At 45.2% G+C, this 16,852-nt stretch overlaps 1 protein-coding gene across 1 annotated transcript; it reads left to right on the top strand.

Annotated features, from left to right (window-relative positions):
• Positions 1–1,468: 1,468 nt before the first annotated feature.
• On the top strand, positions 1,469–4,272 carry LOC142836473 (ral guanine nucleotide dissociation stimulator-like). Its single transcript, XM_075950754.1, has 4 exons — positions 1,469–1,872; positions 2,399–2,446; positions 2,911–3,111; positions 3,787–4,272. The coding sequence occupies exons 1-3, from the start codon at positions 1,490–1,492 to the stop codon at positions 3,098–3,100; spliced, it is 621 nt and encodes a 206-aa protein (XP_075806869.1). The 5' UTR covers positions 1,469–1,489; the 3' UTR covers positions 3,101–3,111; positions 3,787–4,272.
• Positions 4,273–16,852: the final 12,580 nt, after the last annotated feature.

Here is a 16,852-nt window from a genome sequence, read left to right as displayed (position 1 = left end):
GGCATGGGGACCCCAGGAGTGACCTCACTTTCTTAACTGTGACATCACAATGCAGAAACCTGCAACCAGGCAGCCAACTGCTTACAGACAGCCCAGAAGGCTCACTTGTCTTGAGACAAGAGTGACGATTAGTCATGAGTTGCTGTAGCTGGTGGAGTTGCTGCTGCGTGAGTAATGAAAGAAAGAAGAAAAGAAGGCATGGCGTAGGAGGTGCCTGGAGCCGCCTGGTTCGAACTTGGCGCCAGCACCTCTGGCCATTCGGCCAAATGAGAAGGGGCAGCGAGAGCCAGGCCAACGTAGGCCAGGTAACCACTCTGAAATCTCGGTTTTCCCAAATTTCACTCTTGGTGTTTGGCAGAGTGAAGGGGTCAGGAGAACGTGGAATGATAATAACCAATCGTGAATTGCAGTCCTGTGCCAGTTTGAACCACCCACCCTGATCTCTCCTCAGGTGGCAGAAGACCAGAAGAACCGCTGCCCTGGGGACCAGAAGGAGTCAGCCCCGGGGGACCTTACTGAGTCCGCCCCCAGGGACCAGAAGGAGTGCCTCTCCGGGGACCCAATGGTCTCCTCCCCGGAGGCCCAGCTGCAGTCCCTCCCCAGAGACCCAATGGGCTCCCTTCCTGGGGACCAGGTGGGCTCCGGCACGGAGGACCAACAGGACTCTGTACCCGGGAACCCAAATGATTCTGTCCCCGGGGATCCGAAGGGCTCAGCATGGGAAGACCAGCCGGGGTCTGGCCCCAGGGATCCAATGGGCGCCACCCCAGAGGACCAGCCAGACTCGATCCCTGGGGCCGCCACTGGTTCTGTACTTGGGGACCCTATGGGCTCCATTCCTGAGGACCAGCTGGACCAGCAAGACTGCGTCCCCGGGAACCCGACTAATTCGTTCCTGGGAGACCCAAAGGGTCCCAGCCCAGAGGACCAGCTGGACCAGCAAGACTGCGTCCCCGGGGACCCGACTAATTCGGTCCTTGGAGACCAGATGGGTCCCAGCCCAGAGGACCATCTGGACCAGCAAGACTGCGTCCCCAGGGACCCGACTAATTCGTTCCTGGGAGACCCAAAGGGTCCCAGCCCAGAGGACCAGCTGGACCAGCAAGACTGCGTCCCCGGGGACCCGACTAATTCGGTCCTTGGAGACCAGATGGGTCCCAGCCCAGAGGACCAGCTGGACCAGCAAGACTGCGTCCCCGGGGACCCAACTAATTCGGTCCTTGGAGACCAGATGGGTCCCAGCCCAGAGGACCAGCTGGACCAGCAAGACTGCGTCCCCGGGAACCCGACTAATTCGTTCCTGGGAGACCAGATGGGTCCCAGCCCAGAGGACCATCTGGACCAGCAAGACTGTGTCCCTGGGGACCCGACCGAGTCTGTCCTTGGAGACCTGGTGCACTCCACCCCTGAGGACCTGACAGAATCCATCTGCGGGGACCCAGTGGACTCCACTCCGGAGGACCAGCCTGAGGCCGCTCCTGGCGAACCGATGGGCTCTGACACTGGGGATACCATGCGTTCGGCCCCACAAGACCAAGACCAGCCGGAGTCCATCCCCGGGGACCCGGTGGACCCTGCCCCCGGGGACCTGACTGAATCCTTCCCTGGGGACCCAGTAGACCCCGCCCCGCAGGACCTGACTGAGTCCTTCCCTGGGGACCCAGTAGACCCCGCCCCGCAGGACCAGCTGAATTACCAGAAAGACTCAGTCCCCGGGGACCCTAAGATCCTAGACTTCGGGGATCTGGAGAAAGGGGTGGAAGACCTGATCACTTCCCTTCAGAACGGGGACCGCGAGCATCTCATCGCTTTCCTGAGCACCTACCCTGCTCATACCACCATCGAGCAGGTGCTGGATGTCATCTTCAGGCGGTGAGTGCCCACTTCCGAGCTCAGAGGCCTCACATCCTCTTGTCGTTTATGGGAAGCCTCTGCTTTTCTCTGAGCCTACCTAGTTGCTAGAGTCTTGTCAGAAGCCAGCACCATGTAGTCAGACATTACTACCTCCAGGTTGGGCCCTAGGGACTGCTGTGACCCTAATGAGTGTGAGTGTGGGTGTCCTCTGCACCTTCAGGAAGCTCTCTATCCTTGGCCAGTTTTCCTGAAGCATTGGTCAAAGTGCTTCTCCCATTGTAAAGGAGGTTCTAGAATTCATATTGGAGCACCCGATAGAGATGGGTCTTGAGTGGAGACCCCAGGAGGATAATCCGAGGGAACCTGTGTCCACTGAGATGTCCGGGTAGACATACTGCACAAACATATTTGAAGCACCTACAGAATGCAGGTGAACTAATAACCTGTGACTTTGATTCTGCTTCAGGAGTCAGCAGGCTCCCCAGATGTCTTTTAGGTAGGGAACTGGGACCCCACGGGTAACATCCTTCCTGATCTCCTCCAGGTATGCATGCTTCCGCCCCGGCTGCCAGGAGGATGAGCAGCTCAAGAAGTAAGTGAGCTTTACAACATGAGAAAGAAAGGCCTTGGCTCTGCAGGGTGGACTCCCTTGGGTACCAAGGGTGAGGGATGGCCGATGCTTGGGGCTCACGCTCCACGTTTCTACCACCATACACCATACTGAGGTCTAAGCATTGACTGGAGGGTGAAAAGAACTGCATGGGCACGGTCCTTGCCAAGTGGGGATATGGGGAAACCTGTGGCCTCCGGTGGCCCTCTGAGACTCTACTACCCTCATCTCAGTCCATGGTGTGAAGGCTCGCTCAGCTGTGCTCCATTAGAGCCTGAGCATGGGGCGTATGGAGCTCCCTGCTCCCATGGACCTCTCAGCCCTGCTCATTGTATGGCTAAGGGCTGGATAGCCTCCCCTTTGCAGTCTCACATGCACGGAGTCTTGGGCGGGATGGCAAAGGAAAGTCCAGGCCACTGGGTGCCCTGTCTGTCCCTTTCCACCAGCACCATTTGCACCCTCCTGGACACGTGGACGAGCGTCTTCCCCGGGGACTTTGCCACGACATCCGGCATGTCCGCGCTGAAGAAGGTAAAGACCTACCTGATAATCCATCTGCCGTACTCGGACGTCCTCATACGGGTGCACGAGCTCCTTACGAGACTGCTCTCAGAAACTTCGGAGGAGAGCGATTAACAACAAGCCAGGTAGGTGCTTGACACTGGGAGGAGGTCTCAGGACCTGGTCTCAGGTCTCAGGAATGATTGGGGGATTGCCACACCGACTCCAGTGTCGTCTGTGTGATATGACATATGTCATTATGCCGGTCTGGAGCTGCGTGTCCTATGGGACCAGGCTTCCTGGAGGTCCATGGCAGACGGCCCGGTATAGGCCGCCGTTGAGGCATAGATGGGTTTCTCGATTAGCTGGCTATGCAGGATATGGGCTTTGCACGATCTCTTTTATGATAATGATATTCTTTATATCTACAAGACAAGGATTATCTCTTCAGGAACAGCGCTGGGATAGGGAAGCACAGTATGTGAATGTATAAGACTACAGCAAAAGAACCCTTGCCATACACGGGGGTGTATGATGAGCAAGGGAACAGAAGGGTTAATGTTGATGGACAAAGAGCGGTATAATATACTATGAATTTTATGGATAGGCTTGCTAGATCCCGACCCCCATGGTGTCTGCTGCATGAGAAGGTACAAAAAAGTATATTTCGGCAGATGCAGAGAGCTGTCAGGCACATTTGGTCACTAGATGAGATAAAGAAAGGGTTAGAAAGAGGAGCTTGGGGGGAGGCCCAGATAGCTCCTGATCTCTTATTTCCTGTGGCGTTTGTGAGTCATTGAGCTAACTGTGTCTGGTTCCAGGGTGACACATCTGGAGACTATGAAAACTCTGCTGCTGCTCTGTGGAGAAGAGGACGACTGGGGGAGCCAGGAGCGCATGGTGCCGCCGCCTCCATCAGCTGCCCTCAGCGACCTCAGCCATGCCCTCCTTCTTGTTCCTCACAAGCTGCCTTACTCACGAGAACATGCTAATCACCAGATGTGTCACAGATGACAATAGTGCACCCTCCTGATCTCCCTGTTGACTTAGTGCTGGCCTTAACCCCTGTGTGTGTCTTATTGTTATTGTCTGTAGCGTGGTCAGATTGCTTTTTATAATCTTTTTAAAGCATCTTTTATATTAAGTTAATAAATAACTCTGTAACCTTGACCAGAACCTTAGCTGTGAAATTGTGAACTCCTGGAAATGCTGCCAATCAGGCTCAGTGCTTTATCAGACCTACAACATTATGAAGGTCATATCAGGAAGTTTAATGACAAATAAACAAACATTCCCTTCCCTCGGAATCCTGTGTGCTTATCTAACATTGATGCTCTTTTGAAACCTGGCATTTGAGGGTAGCCTTGGTAAAAGCTAAAATTATAGTACATCTTGGAGTACTGAAAATGCAGATCTGCCAGCAAACCAAATTTCCTAATGGAGCAAGATAAAGGATGGTGAAGGCATGGCGGGGGGTGGGGTTGGGGAGGTGTCTGGGCTGGGCATGGGGTGGAGTGGGACTCAGGTGCAAATTTGTACGCACGGGTGTTGAAGGGTGTGCGTGCGTGCATATGTGCACGTGCCTGTGTGTGGGTGGGTGTGTATATGTGTGTGTGTGCACGCATACGCGTGTGGGGTGTGGGTGTGTGTGAATGCGTATATGCCTGAGTGTGTGTGCGTGTGTTTGTGTGTGCATGCATATATGCCTGAGTGTGTGTGGGTGTGGGTGTGTATGTGTGTATGTGTGTACGTGTGTGTGTGTGTGCATGCGTATATGCCTGAGTGTGTGTGTGTGCGTGTGTGTGTGTATGTGTGCATGTATACAAGTGTGGGGTGTTTGTGTGTGTGTGAATGCATATATGCCTGTGTGTGTGTGTGTGTGTGTGTGTGTGTGTGTGTGTGTGAGTTTCCTGGTGATGAAGAGGAAAGAGGTTTATTTCCTCATCAGCTCAGAATCCTCTGTGCTTCTTCCTAGCAGAAAAAGTACTTTTTGCACAATCTAAAATTTCAGAGTGCTAGCTTTGACTTTTGCTCTTTGCCCTCTCCTCTATGAAGTAATAGGACAGACAGTATTTTTAGAAGCATTTCTTCAGCTTTCCTAATCCTTGCATTTCAGTTTCCTGCATCCAGGGTGCTTTTCTGTGGAGTTATTTGCTATTTGTACTTACGCTACGTATTCAGGGTTACCTTTTTTCTACTAAGTAAAACATTAATCTCCCTTCAAAAAATTTAAATAAAAGCAATCTTTTCAGAGCCCTCAGTGTTGTACATAATCACTAAGGAAACTGTAAAAATTGTGTGTGATTTCACGGAATGTTGGGTTTTCCCTCCCAAGCTCCAAAGGCCCAGACCCACGTTCCACATTTCATGCATAAGCTGGGCAACAAAGGCTGACATACTCAAGAGCCCAGTGCTGGGTGTGGTGGCTCACACCTGTAACTCAACACTGAAAGTTGAGACAAAAGGACAGTTGGTTCTTGGAGATAATCAACAAGATCGACAAACACCTATCCAAACTAATTAAACAAAAGAGAGAGAGAACACGCAAGAACTATGAACTGCTATCAAGGCTCTGTGTGCAAGGCGGTGGCTCTGCTCACTGTCACCCTGCCGGCCATCGTGACAATTTTTTGCTCCCCTCCCCCATTTCCTTAATGCATGTATAATGACATCCATTCTCACTTCCTACCATTCAGAGACAGTGCTGACATATATAAAAATGCTTTAACCACAGCATATCACTTACATTAAATTTGATTTCAGCATAAACGCTCTTTTTTATCTTACTCACCAGCATCCATTTTACAACACTATGATGCTGCGTACATAACACGAGACTCACTTTATATCTGCACGACTGTTGAAATGAACATGAGTGATGCCTCTGCGCACATCCAGGGATTTGACGGGTTGTAGTTAAATCTTTCTGTACAGTGTCCTCCAGCGCCCGTGTGTATGAAGACACTCCTTTCTGAATGTAAGAGGTCCCCAAGACTTCATCGTCTTGGGGATTTTATTGAATTAATGACACCCTTACCTCAGAAGAAAGGATTTCTGGAGTTGAAAGGAGAGGTGCCAAGTATGAAATTATAAAATATACAGCAAATATGTAGTTCAAGTGAAGACATAACTCTACCTTATAAGAAAAATAAAGAAATGAGTTTGAATTGCTGGTAAACCAGAGTTTTAATTCAATCCTTGAAGCTTATTGTATTTGATAAATATTGATGTTTTGCTATCAAAGAAATGAGTGGTTTTCAATGCCCAGTGGCTCCTAAATCCAAACCCAAAGTCCGTCGGTGACTAGCCATCAGGAACCTTCGGGGTGCTACACCTTCTGCGTTAGCCCATTGATCTCTCTGAGTATTAACGATAGAATCCATGGTGGTGATCTAGGAGCATGCCAGACCCGCAGTGAGCACACACCATAAGCATGTTTAGTACATAAGACCATGCAGACAAGGGTGAAACAAACAGGAAACGGCCATAACCGACGTGCAGTTACGTTTGAGTGGCCTAGGCTCAACCTCTATTTCAGTCTTGCTGTTCTAACACATTTTCCACAGAAAACTGAACCAATGCTTTCTCGTGGGTCTAGGAAGAAGAAGCGGGCTGTCGTCATGATGGTGACAGTGGTGGCTCTCTTTGCTGCGTGCTGGGCCCCTTTCCACGTTGTTCACATGATGGTTGAGTACAGTAAGTATATAGCATTCTTCTTAGATGGCTCCGTCCATTTCCTGCTAGAATAGGAATGGCTGTGAATCTGTTGCTATTCACTGGCTTAATTAAACACCAAGCCTCAAGCTCTTTCCTGTTACAAGAGCGCAAGCTCCCTGTGTGGTGAATGATTCTCTGTGACAAGGACACTTTAGGAAGTGTTCTTTAGTCATTGTATACAATAAAGAAAAACTTCCAGATTCTTCCATTCATTCCTAAAGGGGGCAATGTGGCATTTTATTAATCTTCTGTTTTTACAACTTCGACTTGCATAGTTTCAATTTAACAACACCTGGGATTTCAGCCAGCACCTCTGGTATTCTCCCTGATAAGCCAAGACTTTACAGTGGGACTGTTTCTGCATTGCAAGTGAATATTTGAAGGATAACTCCTGCTTCTAGTTTTCACAACATTTGAATTATTTAGTGTAAGTACTGTGAGCGCAGTAGCATATGCTGGACACCAGCCTGTGTTTGTAAGAATGATCGTCATGAAGGCCATTTGTTCCCAGGTAATTGTTCCTCTCCCACAGTGGGCTTCAGAAATCTGCATGCCTTTTGTCTTTGACAAAGTCAGGTGATAAATAGTTTTTAATTTTCTCAAGAAATTTAATTCACAATCTAACGTAATATTCTATTTTAGGCAATTTTGAAAAAGAATATGATGATGTCACTATCAAGATGGTTTTTGCTGTCGTACAAATAATTGGATTTTTCAACTCCATCTGTAATCCCATCGTGTATGCATTTATGAATGAAAACTTCAAAAAGAATTTCTTGTCCGCAGTTTGTCATTGCATAATAAAAGAACGCTTTTCTTCAGTGCAGAAGCACCGAAATTCAGGAATTTCAATGACACAGAAGAGAGCAAAGTTCTCACGACGGCAGTGTCCAGCAGAGGAAACCAAGGGAGAAGCTTTCAGTGATGCCAACATCAAAGTCAAGCTGTGTGAACAGCCAGGGGAGAAAAGGCAGCTCAAGAGAGAGCTTGCTTTCTTTACTTCTGAGCTTTCTGAAAATTCAACTTTAGGCAGTGGACAGGAATTGTAATGATAACTTCATGATTAGTATCGTTTGTGTGGAAAGTTATTTCAATCAAAGGTCAAAGATTATTTTTAAATGATGCCAAAAATCAAGACATGTTTACCATCTAAACTGACAGAATTCATGGAACTATAACTTTGAAAAATTACTAAGACAGCTTTGTAGGTTATTAAGGTAGATTTATTAAAGACATCATACATAAAACAATGGTTTCAGCATGAGTTTTTAGCCATTTAGTCAGTGTAAAGTGACTTTCTGTGCATTGCTAAACTGGATGGTAATTATTAAAATTACATCATTGTCTTAGCATATTAATCAGCTAAACACCATAATGTAATTTATAGTACACTGTTGAAGTTGGGGTAACAACCTTTGCAGTTGACATTTGTGCCATAATAACAGTCAAAGAATATGAGGAGTCAGGCAAATGACAACCAATAAAGCTTAAAAGACAAATGCCACACTCCTTCAAGCTGCCATCTCTGCAATGACAAGTCACCTCATCTTCTGAAGTCTCTGTTCCTGTATGAAAGGACGGTTGCCCCTAGCTTACTTCATGGAGCAGTTGTGAACAAACTCTGACCAGAAAGGAAGGCACTTTTCTTCTACAGAGATGAACTCTGAGTCCTGGCCCCGCTTCTCTTGTCTTTAGCTCCATGCTTCTCTGCTTTCCTTTCTGAGATATACCCAAGCCCTGCCTTGCTCGTCTCTCATGACTGTTTTGTAACTGGTTTTCTCCTCAACAGAAAGGCTGGGTAGCCTTGTTTATTGATTAGATAGATAGATAGATAGATAGATAGATAGATAGATAGATAGATAGATAGATAGATAGATCTCTTTGGGCACTTTCTTCTCTCACTAGTGAGATGCAGGACTTTGTTGTGTATTAAGAGAGACTGTCTCAGCAGGGGACTAATGAAAAAGGACTGAGGCAACCCCACGCCTATGAAATATTGCTATGTTCAAGGCTGACCCCCATGTGGTTGGTCAGGAAGATTAGAGCTCCCCACTAGTTCATACCTCACTCCTATGTTCCATGCGTCAAAAATCTGACTGCCACTGTCAGCATTACGTTGACTTCCAACAGATAAGATACTCAAAGCCTGACCACAGCCTCGTTGCCTAAATCTTTCCTCTGCCTCGGCTTTTCAAGCACTCATTTTCCATCTGAAAAATTCAGAATATCTTATGATCTAGGCTTTAAGATTTGGAAACCAATGAGCACAAATGTCTTGAGTCCTCTTAGCGACAGGCATTTCATTTCCTGTGCATCAATGACAAAGCAGTGGCTGAATGTGTTTGAGATGGCATGTCTAGGCATCACACAGAGATAGGCTACACCGTGCTGACATTAAGAAACAGCTCCATCTACAGGAAGAAGTAAACTACAGGATACAGTAACAACACTTGAGATACTTCAGGCATGTTATGAGAATGAATGATGGCAGATACCTGGAGATAGCACTGCTTGGAGGAGTTCAAGGGATAAGGTGAAGAGGAAGGCCCCAAAATGCTGGATAGACAGCATAAATGAAGACTGTGGAACCTTGGGTACGACAATAACACAAGCATCTAGGAATCCTGGGATAGGAACAGCTGGAGAACCGCCATAAACAGCTGCCCATGCATGCTTCAGCATTGCCGCATGGCTGCTGCTGCTGCTGCTGCTGCTGCTGCTGACGGGTCAGTGACACACCACTGGAAAGGAGAGAGGCAAAGCAAGATATAGAACCAGAAAGACAAATTGCATGACACAGGAAAGCTAGCAAAGTGAAGAAAGGGAAGCTTATTGTTTTCTACCTGTCCCTGGTAAGCTCTCAGCTTTCTGTCTGGTTACACTGTAATAAACGGGTGACCCCAACACTGATGAAACCTCAAAAATGGACCTAACGTGCTGACTCTGTTATCTTTACTTGACAGCCAAACATATGACTTCAGGGATGACAATGAAAGTTGTGTGTATTAAAATAAAAATAAAATAAAACGACCATTTGATCCAGCAATTTCACTTATACCCCCAAAGAAACATTTGTGTGGGCAGTGTGTAGCTGCATTGTTCCCGGTATATAAAAATAATAGCACCTCAAATATTCACCTGTGGATGGGTGGACAAACAATCTGTGGCCATATATTCACATGCTATAAAAGAATATTCACCCTTAGAACTCTGGATGCATTATGCAACATGGATGAAACCTGAGGACGTTGTGCCTGTCACATACAGACAAAGGCTTTCACCTTTCATAAGCTACCTGCAGGAGTCAAAACTGTAGAGACATTGGTAGAAGAGTTGTTGCCAGGGCTCAGAGGATCAGAGTGGAAAGATGGTGTGTAAGGAGCAGAGTCTCGAGTATTCAAAAACTTTTCTGATTTTACAGAAGAAAGATCTACGTAGAACTGTGAAAGTGCTCAGTGCAAAAATGGTTAAGATCGCAAATTATGAAGTTGCTATTTTACCATTTTAAGTAGGAAAAAATTCAAAAATAATATCATGTGAATTGTTTCCATAGTGATCATGTGAGCATTAACCATCTTCATTTTAGAGATGAAAAATTGAGGCAACAAAATTATTAGTCTTTGATCAGTCACACAGATAAATATGGGTCATTTGTTCCTCAAAATTCTGGATAGTTTAGAACCTTAAGACTTAGACTCTTGTCTTTTCTATCAACCAACTATTAGTATAAAACAATAGGGGAAAGAGAGGAACAGGAGATACGGAGCTGGTCCCAAAGTCAAGCAGATATTGTAGGGACCTCGAAGTGGGCTCAAGACAGCTTCAAGACCAAGTTCTCAGCACAAAGAAAATTTATTTGCCTCAAAGGGATGAAGGGCAGAAATAAGAGACAAAGAAGGAGGAGATAAAGGACAAGGGAGAAGGGGAAGGGAACAAGGGAGAGAAGAAAGGGGTATTTGTCCCAGGGGAACAGACAAAGGACAGCCTTTGGATAGAGAGGGTCAGGCAGGGGACATAGTAAAATGGCAGTTTATAAAGGGAAAACAGGAGACCCCATTTTAGGACGAGGTGTTTAATTTTGATTGGAGCTGCTTCTCGGTCATCTTCTCCACTCTCCTTGTTAGCAAAGTACAACACACAGGACACACCTGTTTGTGCTAAAAGTCCCTAGGAGTAAGAGGTAGACTGTTATGAAATGCTGTCTTTAGGGCTGCTACAATCTCACAGAAACTGTGATTATTTGCATATAATTGGGCCCATCAACATCCTGTCATACAAGAGATCATGAGACCTTACTTTTCCACGAGGATTTTAGGCAGTTACAAGTTGATGGGTGAGACATGCTCTTTCTAGAACAGCCACAGGTAAGGTACCCAGGCTCACTCATCCCAGGCTCTCGTAAGCAATACTTCATCGGATCATGAAGAAAGGCAAGGATGTAGAAGGACTATACAAAAAAGGAAAAGGGGATCTGAGGGAATGGGAGTTGGACAAGAGGGATGATGAGAGTGAATATAATAAAAAAGACGGAAGTGTACCAGGCTTTTTCTTTTGTGGCATCAACCAGCTCCCCAATCATGACACAGAGACTTTTAGTTATGGATGCTCGGCTTTAGCTTGGGCTCTTTTCTGGCTACTCTTCTAACTTAAATGAACCTGTTTCTCTTTGTCTACCTTCTGCCTTGGGGCTTTTTACATCTTCTACCTTCTTTCTGTTTCTCTTACCTTCACTGCTTCTGGTGTCTGCTGACTGGTGGCTGCCTGGCTTCTGGCCCCAGGTGTGTCCCTCATTCTCTGCTCCTCCTTCTCTCATTCTTCCAGCTGCTTCTTTCCTCCTGAGCCTGGATTTTTCCTCTTATTTATTCTCTCTCCCTGCCAGCCCTACCTATTCTTTCTCTGCCTAGCTATTGGCTGTTAAGCTCTTTATTAGACCAATCAGGTGCCGTAGGCAGGTAAGGTGAAACAGACGCAACATATCTTTTCATAATTAAACAAATGCAACATAAAGAAATGCAATACACCTTTACACAGTCAAAGGAATATTCTGCAGCATAAACAATGTAGCACATCTTTGCTCAGTTGAAATAATATCTCACAACATATAAGTATGAGGAGAATCTCCAGGTGTGATCAGATTCTCTTAACAACTCCCGAAACGGGATAGTACCACCCTTTTGCCAGTACCATGAAAACATCAATGTTTATGCAAATCCTGAGAAACAAGGACTATCTTATATCCTAATCTCAAAAATCACTGCAGAGGAAGTAAAAATGGTTAACAATATTGCCCAGGTGGCCCAAAGTGGTTTAAAATATCTCCCTGTCTAGCCCTTATCCTGGTTGCTCGGTCCTGCCGCACTAACCATTCCCTAAATGGCCCAGCTGATACCATTAGAGAGGGAGCCAGGGAGACGAAGGATATTGGTGTAGTGAGCATGAGCATGAATCTACACATTGCTGGCTTCATCTGCGGTAAATCAGTCACGCTCTGGGGTAACCCAAACACATGAAGACAAATTTCATAGGTTCTTATTCTTGTGGATCTTAGCATCCTACCTAAAGTGTGTGTCTAACTTAGAGTACATGTAAACTCCAGAAAATGACCTGTGCTGGCTGGCACAAGACAGAGTCGTCTGGAAACCGTGACTAAAGAATCGCTCCTACAAGACTGGCTTCTGGGCAAGCCCACGGAGTGTTTTCTTCATTGGTGACTGATGGGCAATCCCAGCTCACTGTGGTGCTATCCCTGTCCTGGTGGTCCTGAGCACCCTAAGAAAGCAGGCTGAGCAAACCATGAGGGACATTCCTCCATGGTCACTGCATCAAATCCTGACCCCAGGTTCCTGACCTGATTGAATTCCTGCCCTGATTTTCCTTGATGATGAACTGTAAGCTACAAGATAAAAATAAACTTTTTCATCCCCAAGTTGGTTTTGGTCATGTGATTTATCACAGGACTGGAAACCCTCACTGATACAGGGCCATTGGTGGGAGGGGGAAGAAAGATCTTAAGGGAGGGAGGACAATGTAACCCAGGTCATTTGGAGAAGGGGAATAACAGGAGGGGAAGTTAAAGCAGAGAGAAGGATGGGAAGATGGGGAGAAGTGGGATACTCAAGCCAGGCACCCGGGGCATATGCCTTTAATCCCAGCACTCAGGTGGCAGAGGCAGGCGGATTTCTGGGAGTTCAAGGCCAGCCTGGTTTGTAACGTGAATTCCAGGACAGTGAGGGCATGAAGCATATAGAACATATTGTGACAATCTTAGGGAGTATTGACTGTGGATAGCCATACCCGAGAGGTTATGAGTTCCATTCCCCATGCAGATAGGAATTCCTTGTATTCCGATAGTGTAATTGTCAATCACTCTCCCCTTCTCCATTGACAGGGCAGGACCTGGGTTGTCATATGGACCAGGTAGCCGTGAAGATTCCTTAACCACTGCAGGAATATCCATATCTCCCCAACTCACTGCTATGCTAATTAGAGCATTGGGGAGAACGGCCCCTACGTATAGTTTGCCCCATTACCTGTATAATTACCACAAATAAGTGCAGCAAGGAATAAATCTGTGGCATTCAGGTTTCTGAGTCATTTGTCTCACTGTCCTCACAAAGTCTAATGCTGCCACCAGGTGGGAGGCTTCCCTGTAGGCTCCAAAGGCCTTCTGTTTCCCAGAGGCACCTCAGCAGGTGAAGCATCAGAGAGATTTATTTTTTTTTTGCTCAAGTTGGATTTTTATCAACTTTGATGGGATCCACAATCTTTTATCTCCTGTGGAAAAATAATCATAACCTCGAGCGTAACTTAATGCTCTCCCTGGTTTTACACAGGATGACCTGGTTCAGCAGCTTTTCTCCCACACTCTTGTGGCTTTAGCAGCTGTTATCCTGTGTCCTTAGCATTTACATTTTTTTAAATTAAAAGTTAGTAAAGCATTATGCAGTCTGTCTCTGGGGGCCCTCATATCCCCTTCTGTTTAACAAGTGTCTCCTTTGGAGTGTGATTATATCCTTTAACAATTGCTTGTCCTGTAGGATTATATGGGATCCCTGTAATGTGTTTTATGTTGTAATGCGCAAAAAAGATTGTTTCATTTTACTGGAAACATAAGCTGGGGCATTGTCAGTCTTGATTTGTGTTGGTATGCCCACTGCAGCCACTGTTTCTAATAAATGTGGATTTATAGAATCTGCCCTTTCAGAACTCAAGGCAGATGCCCATTGGAACCTAGAGTAAGTGTCAATGGTATGATCATTATTTTTAATTTTCCAAAATCTACTAAATGAAATACATCCATTTCTCAGTTTTTTTAATCTACCCTTAGGATAAGTTTTTGTAGGTAAAGGAACTTGCCAGTTTTTAACAGTGTGCATCAAGCAATTCACCTGTATTGTATTTAATGAAACAATAATTTCTGTAAGCTCTTTATCAGTAAAAGATTAATTTTTATGAGTGTTACCTTAGTAGCCATATCATCTAGTAACCTAACAATCCAATCTGTTTCAGGTGCTTCATTTTTCTAGAAATTAACTATGAATTTTTAGAAAGCTACTTAAAAGTGAGAGCAAAATTCTCAGTAATGATAAACAGTCAAGATCATATCCAATAATATAGTTTAAAATCAAGGATTTTTGTTCTTTTAGTTCACTTATCATCCTCCAGACAATGAGTTCTTAATATCTTTAAAATTTTAAATAGCATTAATTGAATACTTTGTCCTGACTGCAATGGTTATTTCTACTATTAGGAAAATATATAAAAAAAAATTCCCACAAGTAGACCTTTAATACTGAGTTATTCTTGCTCTGAGGGGAAAAACAACAACAATTTTAACCAAAGTTAAGTACATACAACAAAATTCTAACTTTCTGCTGCTGGCTCAGGCTGCAGCAGGGGGGCCCACCTGTTGTTATTCAGATGCCTCAGCTGTGTGCTGATGAGATGGCAGGCACAGGCCAAATGCCTCCAGAGAGAGAGAGAGAGAGAGAGAGAGAGAGAGAGAGAGAGAGAGAGAGAGGGAGGGAGGGAGGGAGGGAGGGAGGGAGGGAGGGAGGGAGGGAGGGAGGGAGGGAGGGAGGGAGGGAGGGGGACGGAGGGAGGGAGCTCTGATTTTTACCTACTCTCTGTTTCCCCCACAGAGAGAGAGAGACGGAGACAGAGAGAGACAGAGACAGAGAGAGAGAGCTCTGATTTTTTACCTATTCTCAGCTTCCTAGATCGGAAAGAGCCTTTTGAGAGACTGCGACTGCGCAGAGGGACCAAGAGGTGCGTGATCAGCCACCCAGCTGGACACCCCAAACTCTAGGCTCTTGGTACTGGGCCAAAACACCGGGTTTACCTGCCTTAGCTTTAGCCAGCTAGGAGTCAAGCCTACTGCAGATAAGCTGCTCCAACCCCCCTCTACCCCACCCCCACCCCCTCCACGTTGGTCCAAGAGAGGATCCCTGAGACACAGTAATGTACTGCAAGGATTGGACTAAGAGGCAAAGACACTGCCAGCACCAATTTGAGGAAGGGATGGGTAGGCACCAATGCAAGAATTCATTCAACAACCTGAAAAGCAGCGTGGTAACTAACACCAGAACCCAGAGGTCATGCAACTGGAGGACTTGATCATCCTAAGCCAGAAGAAGCAGAAGAATATGACCTTAAATTTAACTTTATGCAGATGATAGAGGCCCTTAAAGAGGAAATGAAGAATTCCCTTAAAGAAATGGAGGAAAAGACAAACAAAAAAATGGAAGAAATGAATAAATCTCTTAAGGAAATCCAAGAAACCCAAGAAAAAGCAATCAAACAGGTGAAACACACAATTCAAATAGTTCAAGACTTGAAAACTGAAACAGAAGCAATTAAGAAAACACAAACCGAGAGAATTCTGGAAATGGAAAATCTGAGTAAGCAAACAGGAAGTACAGATGCAAGCATAACCAACAGATTACAAGGGATGAAAGATAGAATCTCAGGAGTCAAAGATGTGATAGAGCAATTACATTCATCAGTCAAAGAAAATGTTAACTTCAACAAATCCTTAACACAAAACATCCAGGAAATCTGGGACACCATGAAAACACCCAACCTAAGAATAATAGGGGATAGAAGAAGAACTCCAGCTCAAAGGCACAGAAAATATATTCAATAAAAAATCATAGAAGAAACTTTCCCAACTTAAAGTAGGATATGCCTATGATGGTACAAGAAGCTTACAGAATACCAAATAGACTGAGCTAAAAAAAAAAAAGTCCCCTTGCCATATAATGATCAAAACACTAAACCTACCGAATAAAGAAATGCTATTAAGAGGTGTGAAGGAAGAAGGCCAAATAACATGTAAAGGCAGACCTATCAGAATTATACCCTACTTCTCAATGGAAATTCTGGAAGGAAGACGGTCCTGGTCAGATGTGCAGCAGACACTAGGAGACCACGGAAGCAAGCCTAGACTACTATACTCAGCAAAGCTTTCAATCACCATTGGTGGAGAAAACAAGATATTCCATGAAAAACCCAGATTTAAACAATACCCATCCACAAATCCAGCCTTACAAAAGTACTAGAAGGAAAGTACCAACCCAAGGAAGCTAGCTACACCCACAAAAGCATAGGCAACAGATAACCTCACACCAACAAATCCCAAAGAAGGGAAACACACAAACACTACCAACTAAAAAATCAGGAATTAGCCATTACTGGTCACTGATACCTCTTAATATCACGGATTCAATCCACCTATAAAAAGACACAGGCTAACAGAATGAATACAAAAACAGAATCCATCTTTCTGTTGCATACAAGAAAGATACCTCAACCTCAAAGACAGAAATTGCCTCAAAGTAAAGGGTTGGGAAAAGATTTTTCAATCAAATGGACAAGCAGGTGTAACTATTCTAATATCAAACAAAATAGACTTCAATATTCTAAAATAAATCAGAGGAGATGGAGAAGGACTTATCACAGGAAATATTCATCAAGATGAAGTCTCAATCCTGAACATCTATGCCCCAACTACAAGAGCACCTACATATGTAAAAGAAACATTACTAAAGCTTAAATCACACATCAAACCCCACACACTAATAGCAGGAGACATGACATCCCAGTCTCACCAATGGACAGGTCAGTCAGTCAGAAACTTCAGAGAGAAATAAGAGAACTAACAGATATGAT

The sequence above is a fragment of the Microtus pennsylvanicus genome, chromosome 16 (assembly GCF_037038515.1).
Source record: "Microtus pennsylvanicus isolate mMicPen1 chromosome 16, mMicPen1.hap1, whole genome shotgun sequence".
Classification (NCBI taxonomy): domain Eukaryota; kingdom Metazoa; phylum Chordata; class Mammalia; order Rodentia; family Cricetidae; genus Microtus; species Microtus pennsylvanicus.
This window is presented reverse-complemented; position numbering and strand designations above follow the sequence as displayed.

What these genes read in the sequence shown, in the direction of transcription:
- LOC142836473 (XM_075950754.1), top strand. Translation starts at nt 1,490, where the DNA reads ATGGGCTCTGACACTGGGGATACCATGCGTTCGGCCCCACAAGACCAA. An exon ending in CTGGATGTCATCTTCAGGCG is followed by an intron (nt 1,873 to 2,398) that starts GTGAGTGCCCAC and finishes GATCTCCTCCAG; the next exon opens with GTATGCATGCTTCCGCCCCG. An exon ending in GAGGATGAGCAGCTCAAGAA is followed by an intron (nt 2,447 to 2,910) that starts GTAAGTGAGCTT and finishes CCTTTCCACCAG; the next exon opens with CACCATTTGCACCCTCCTGG.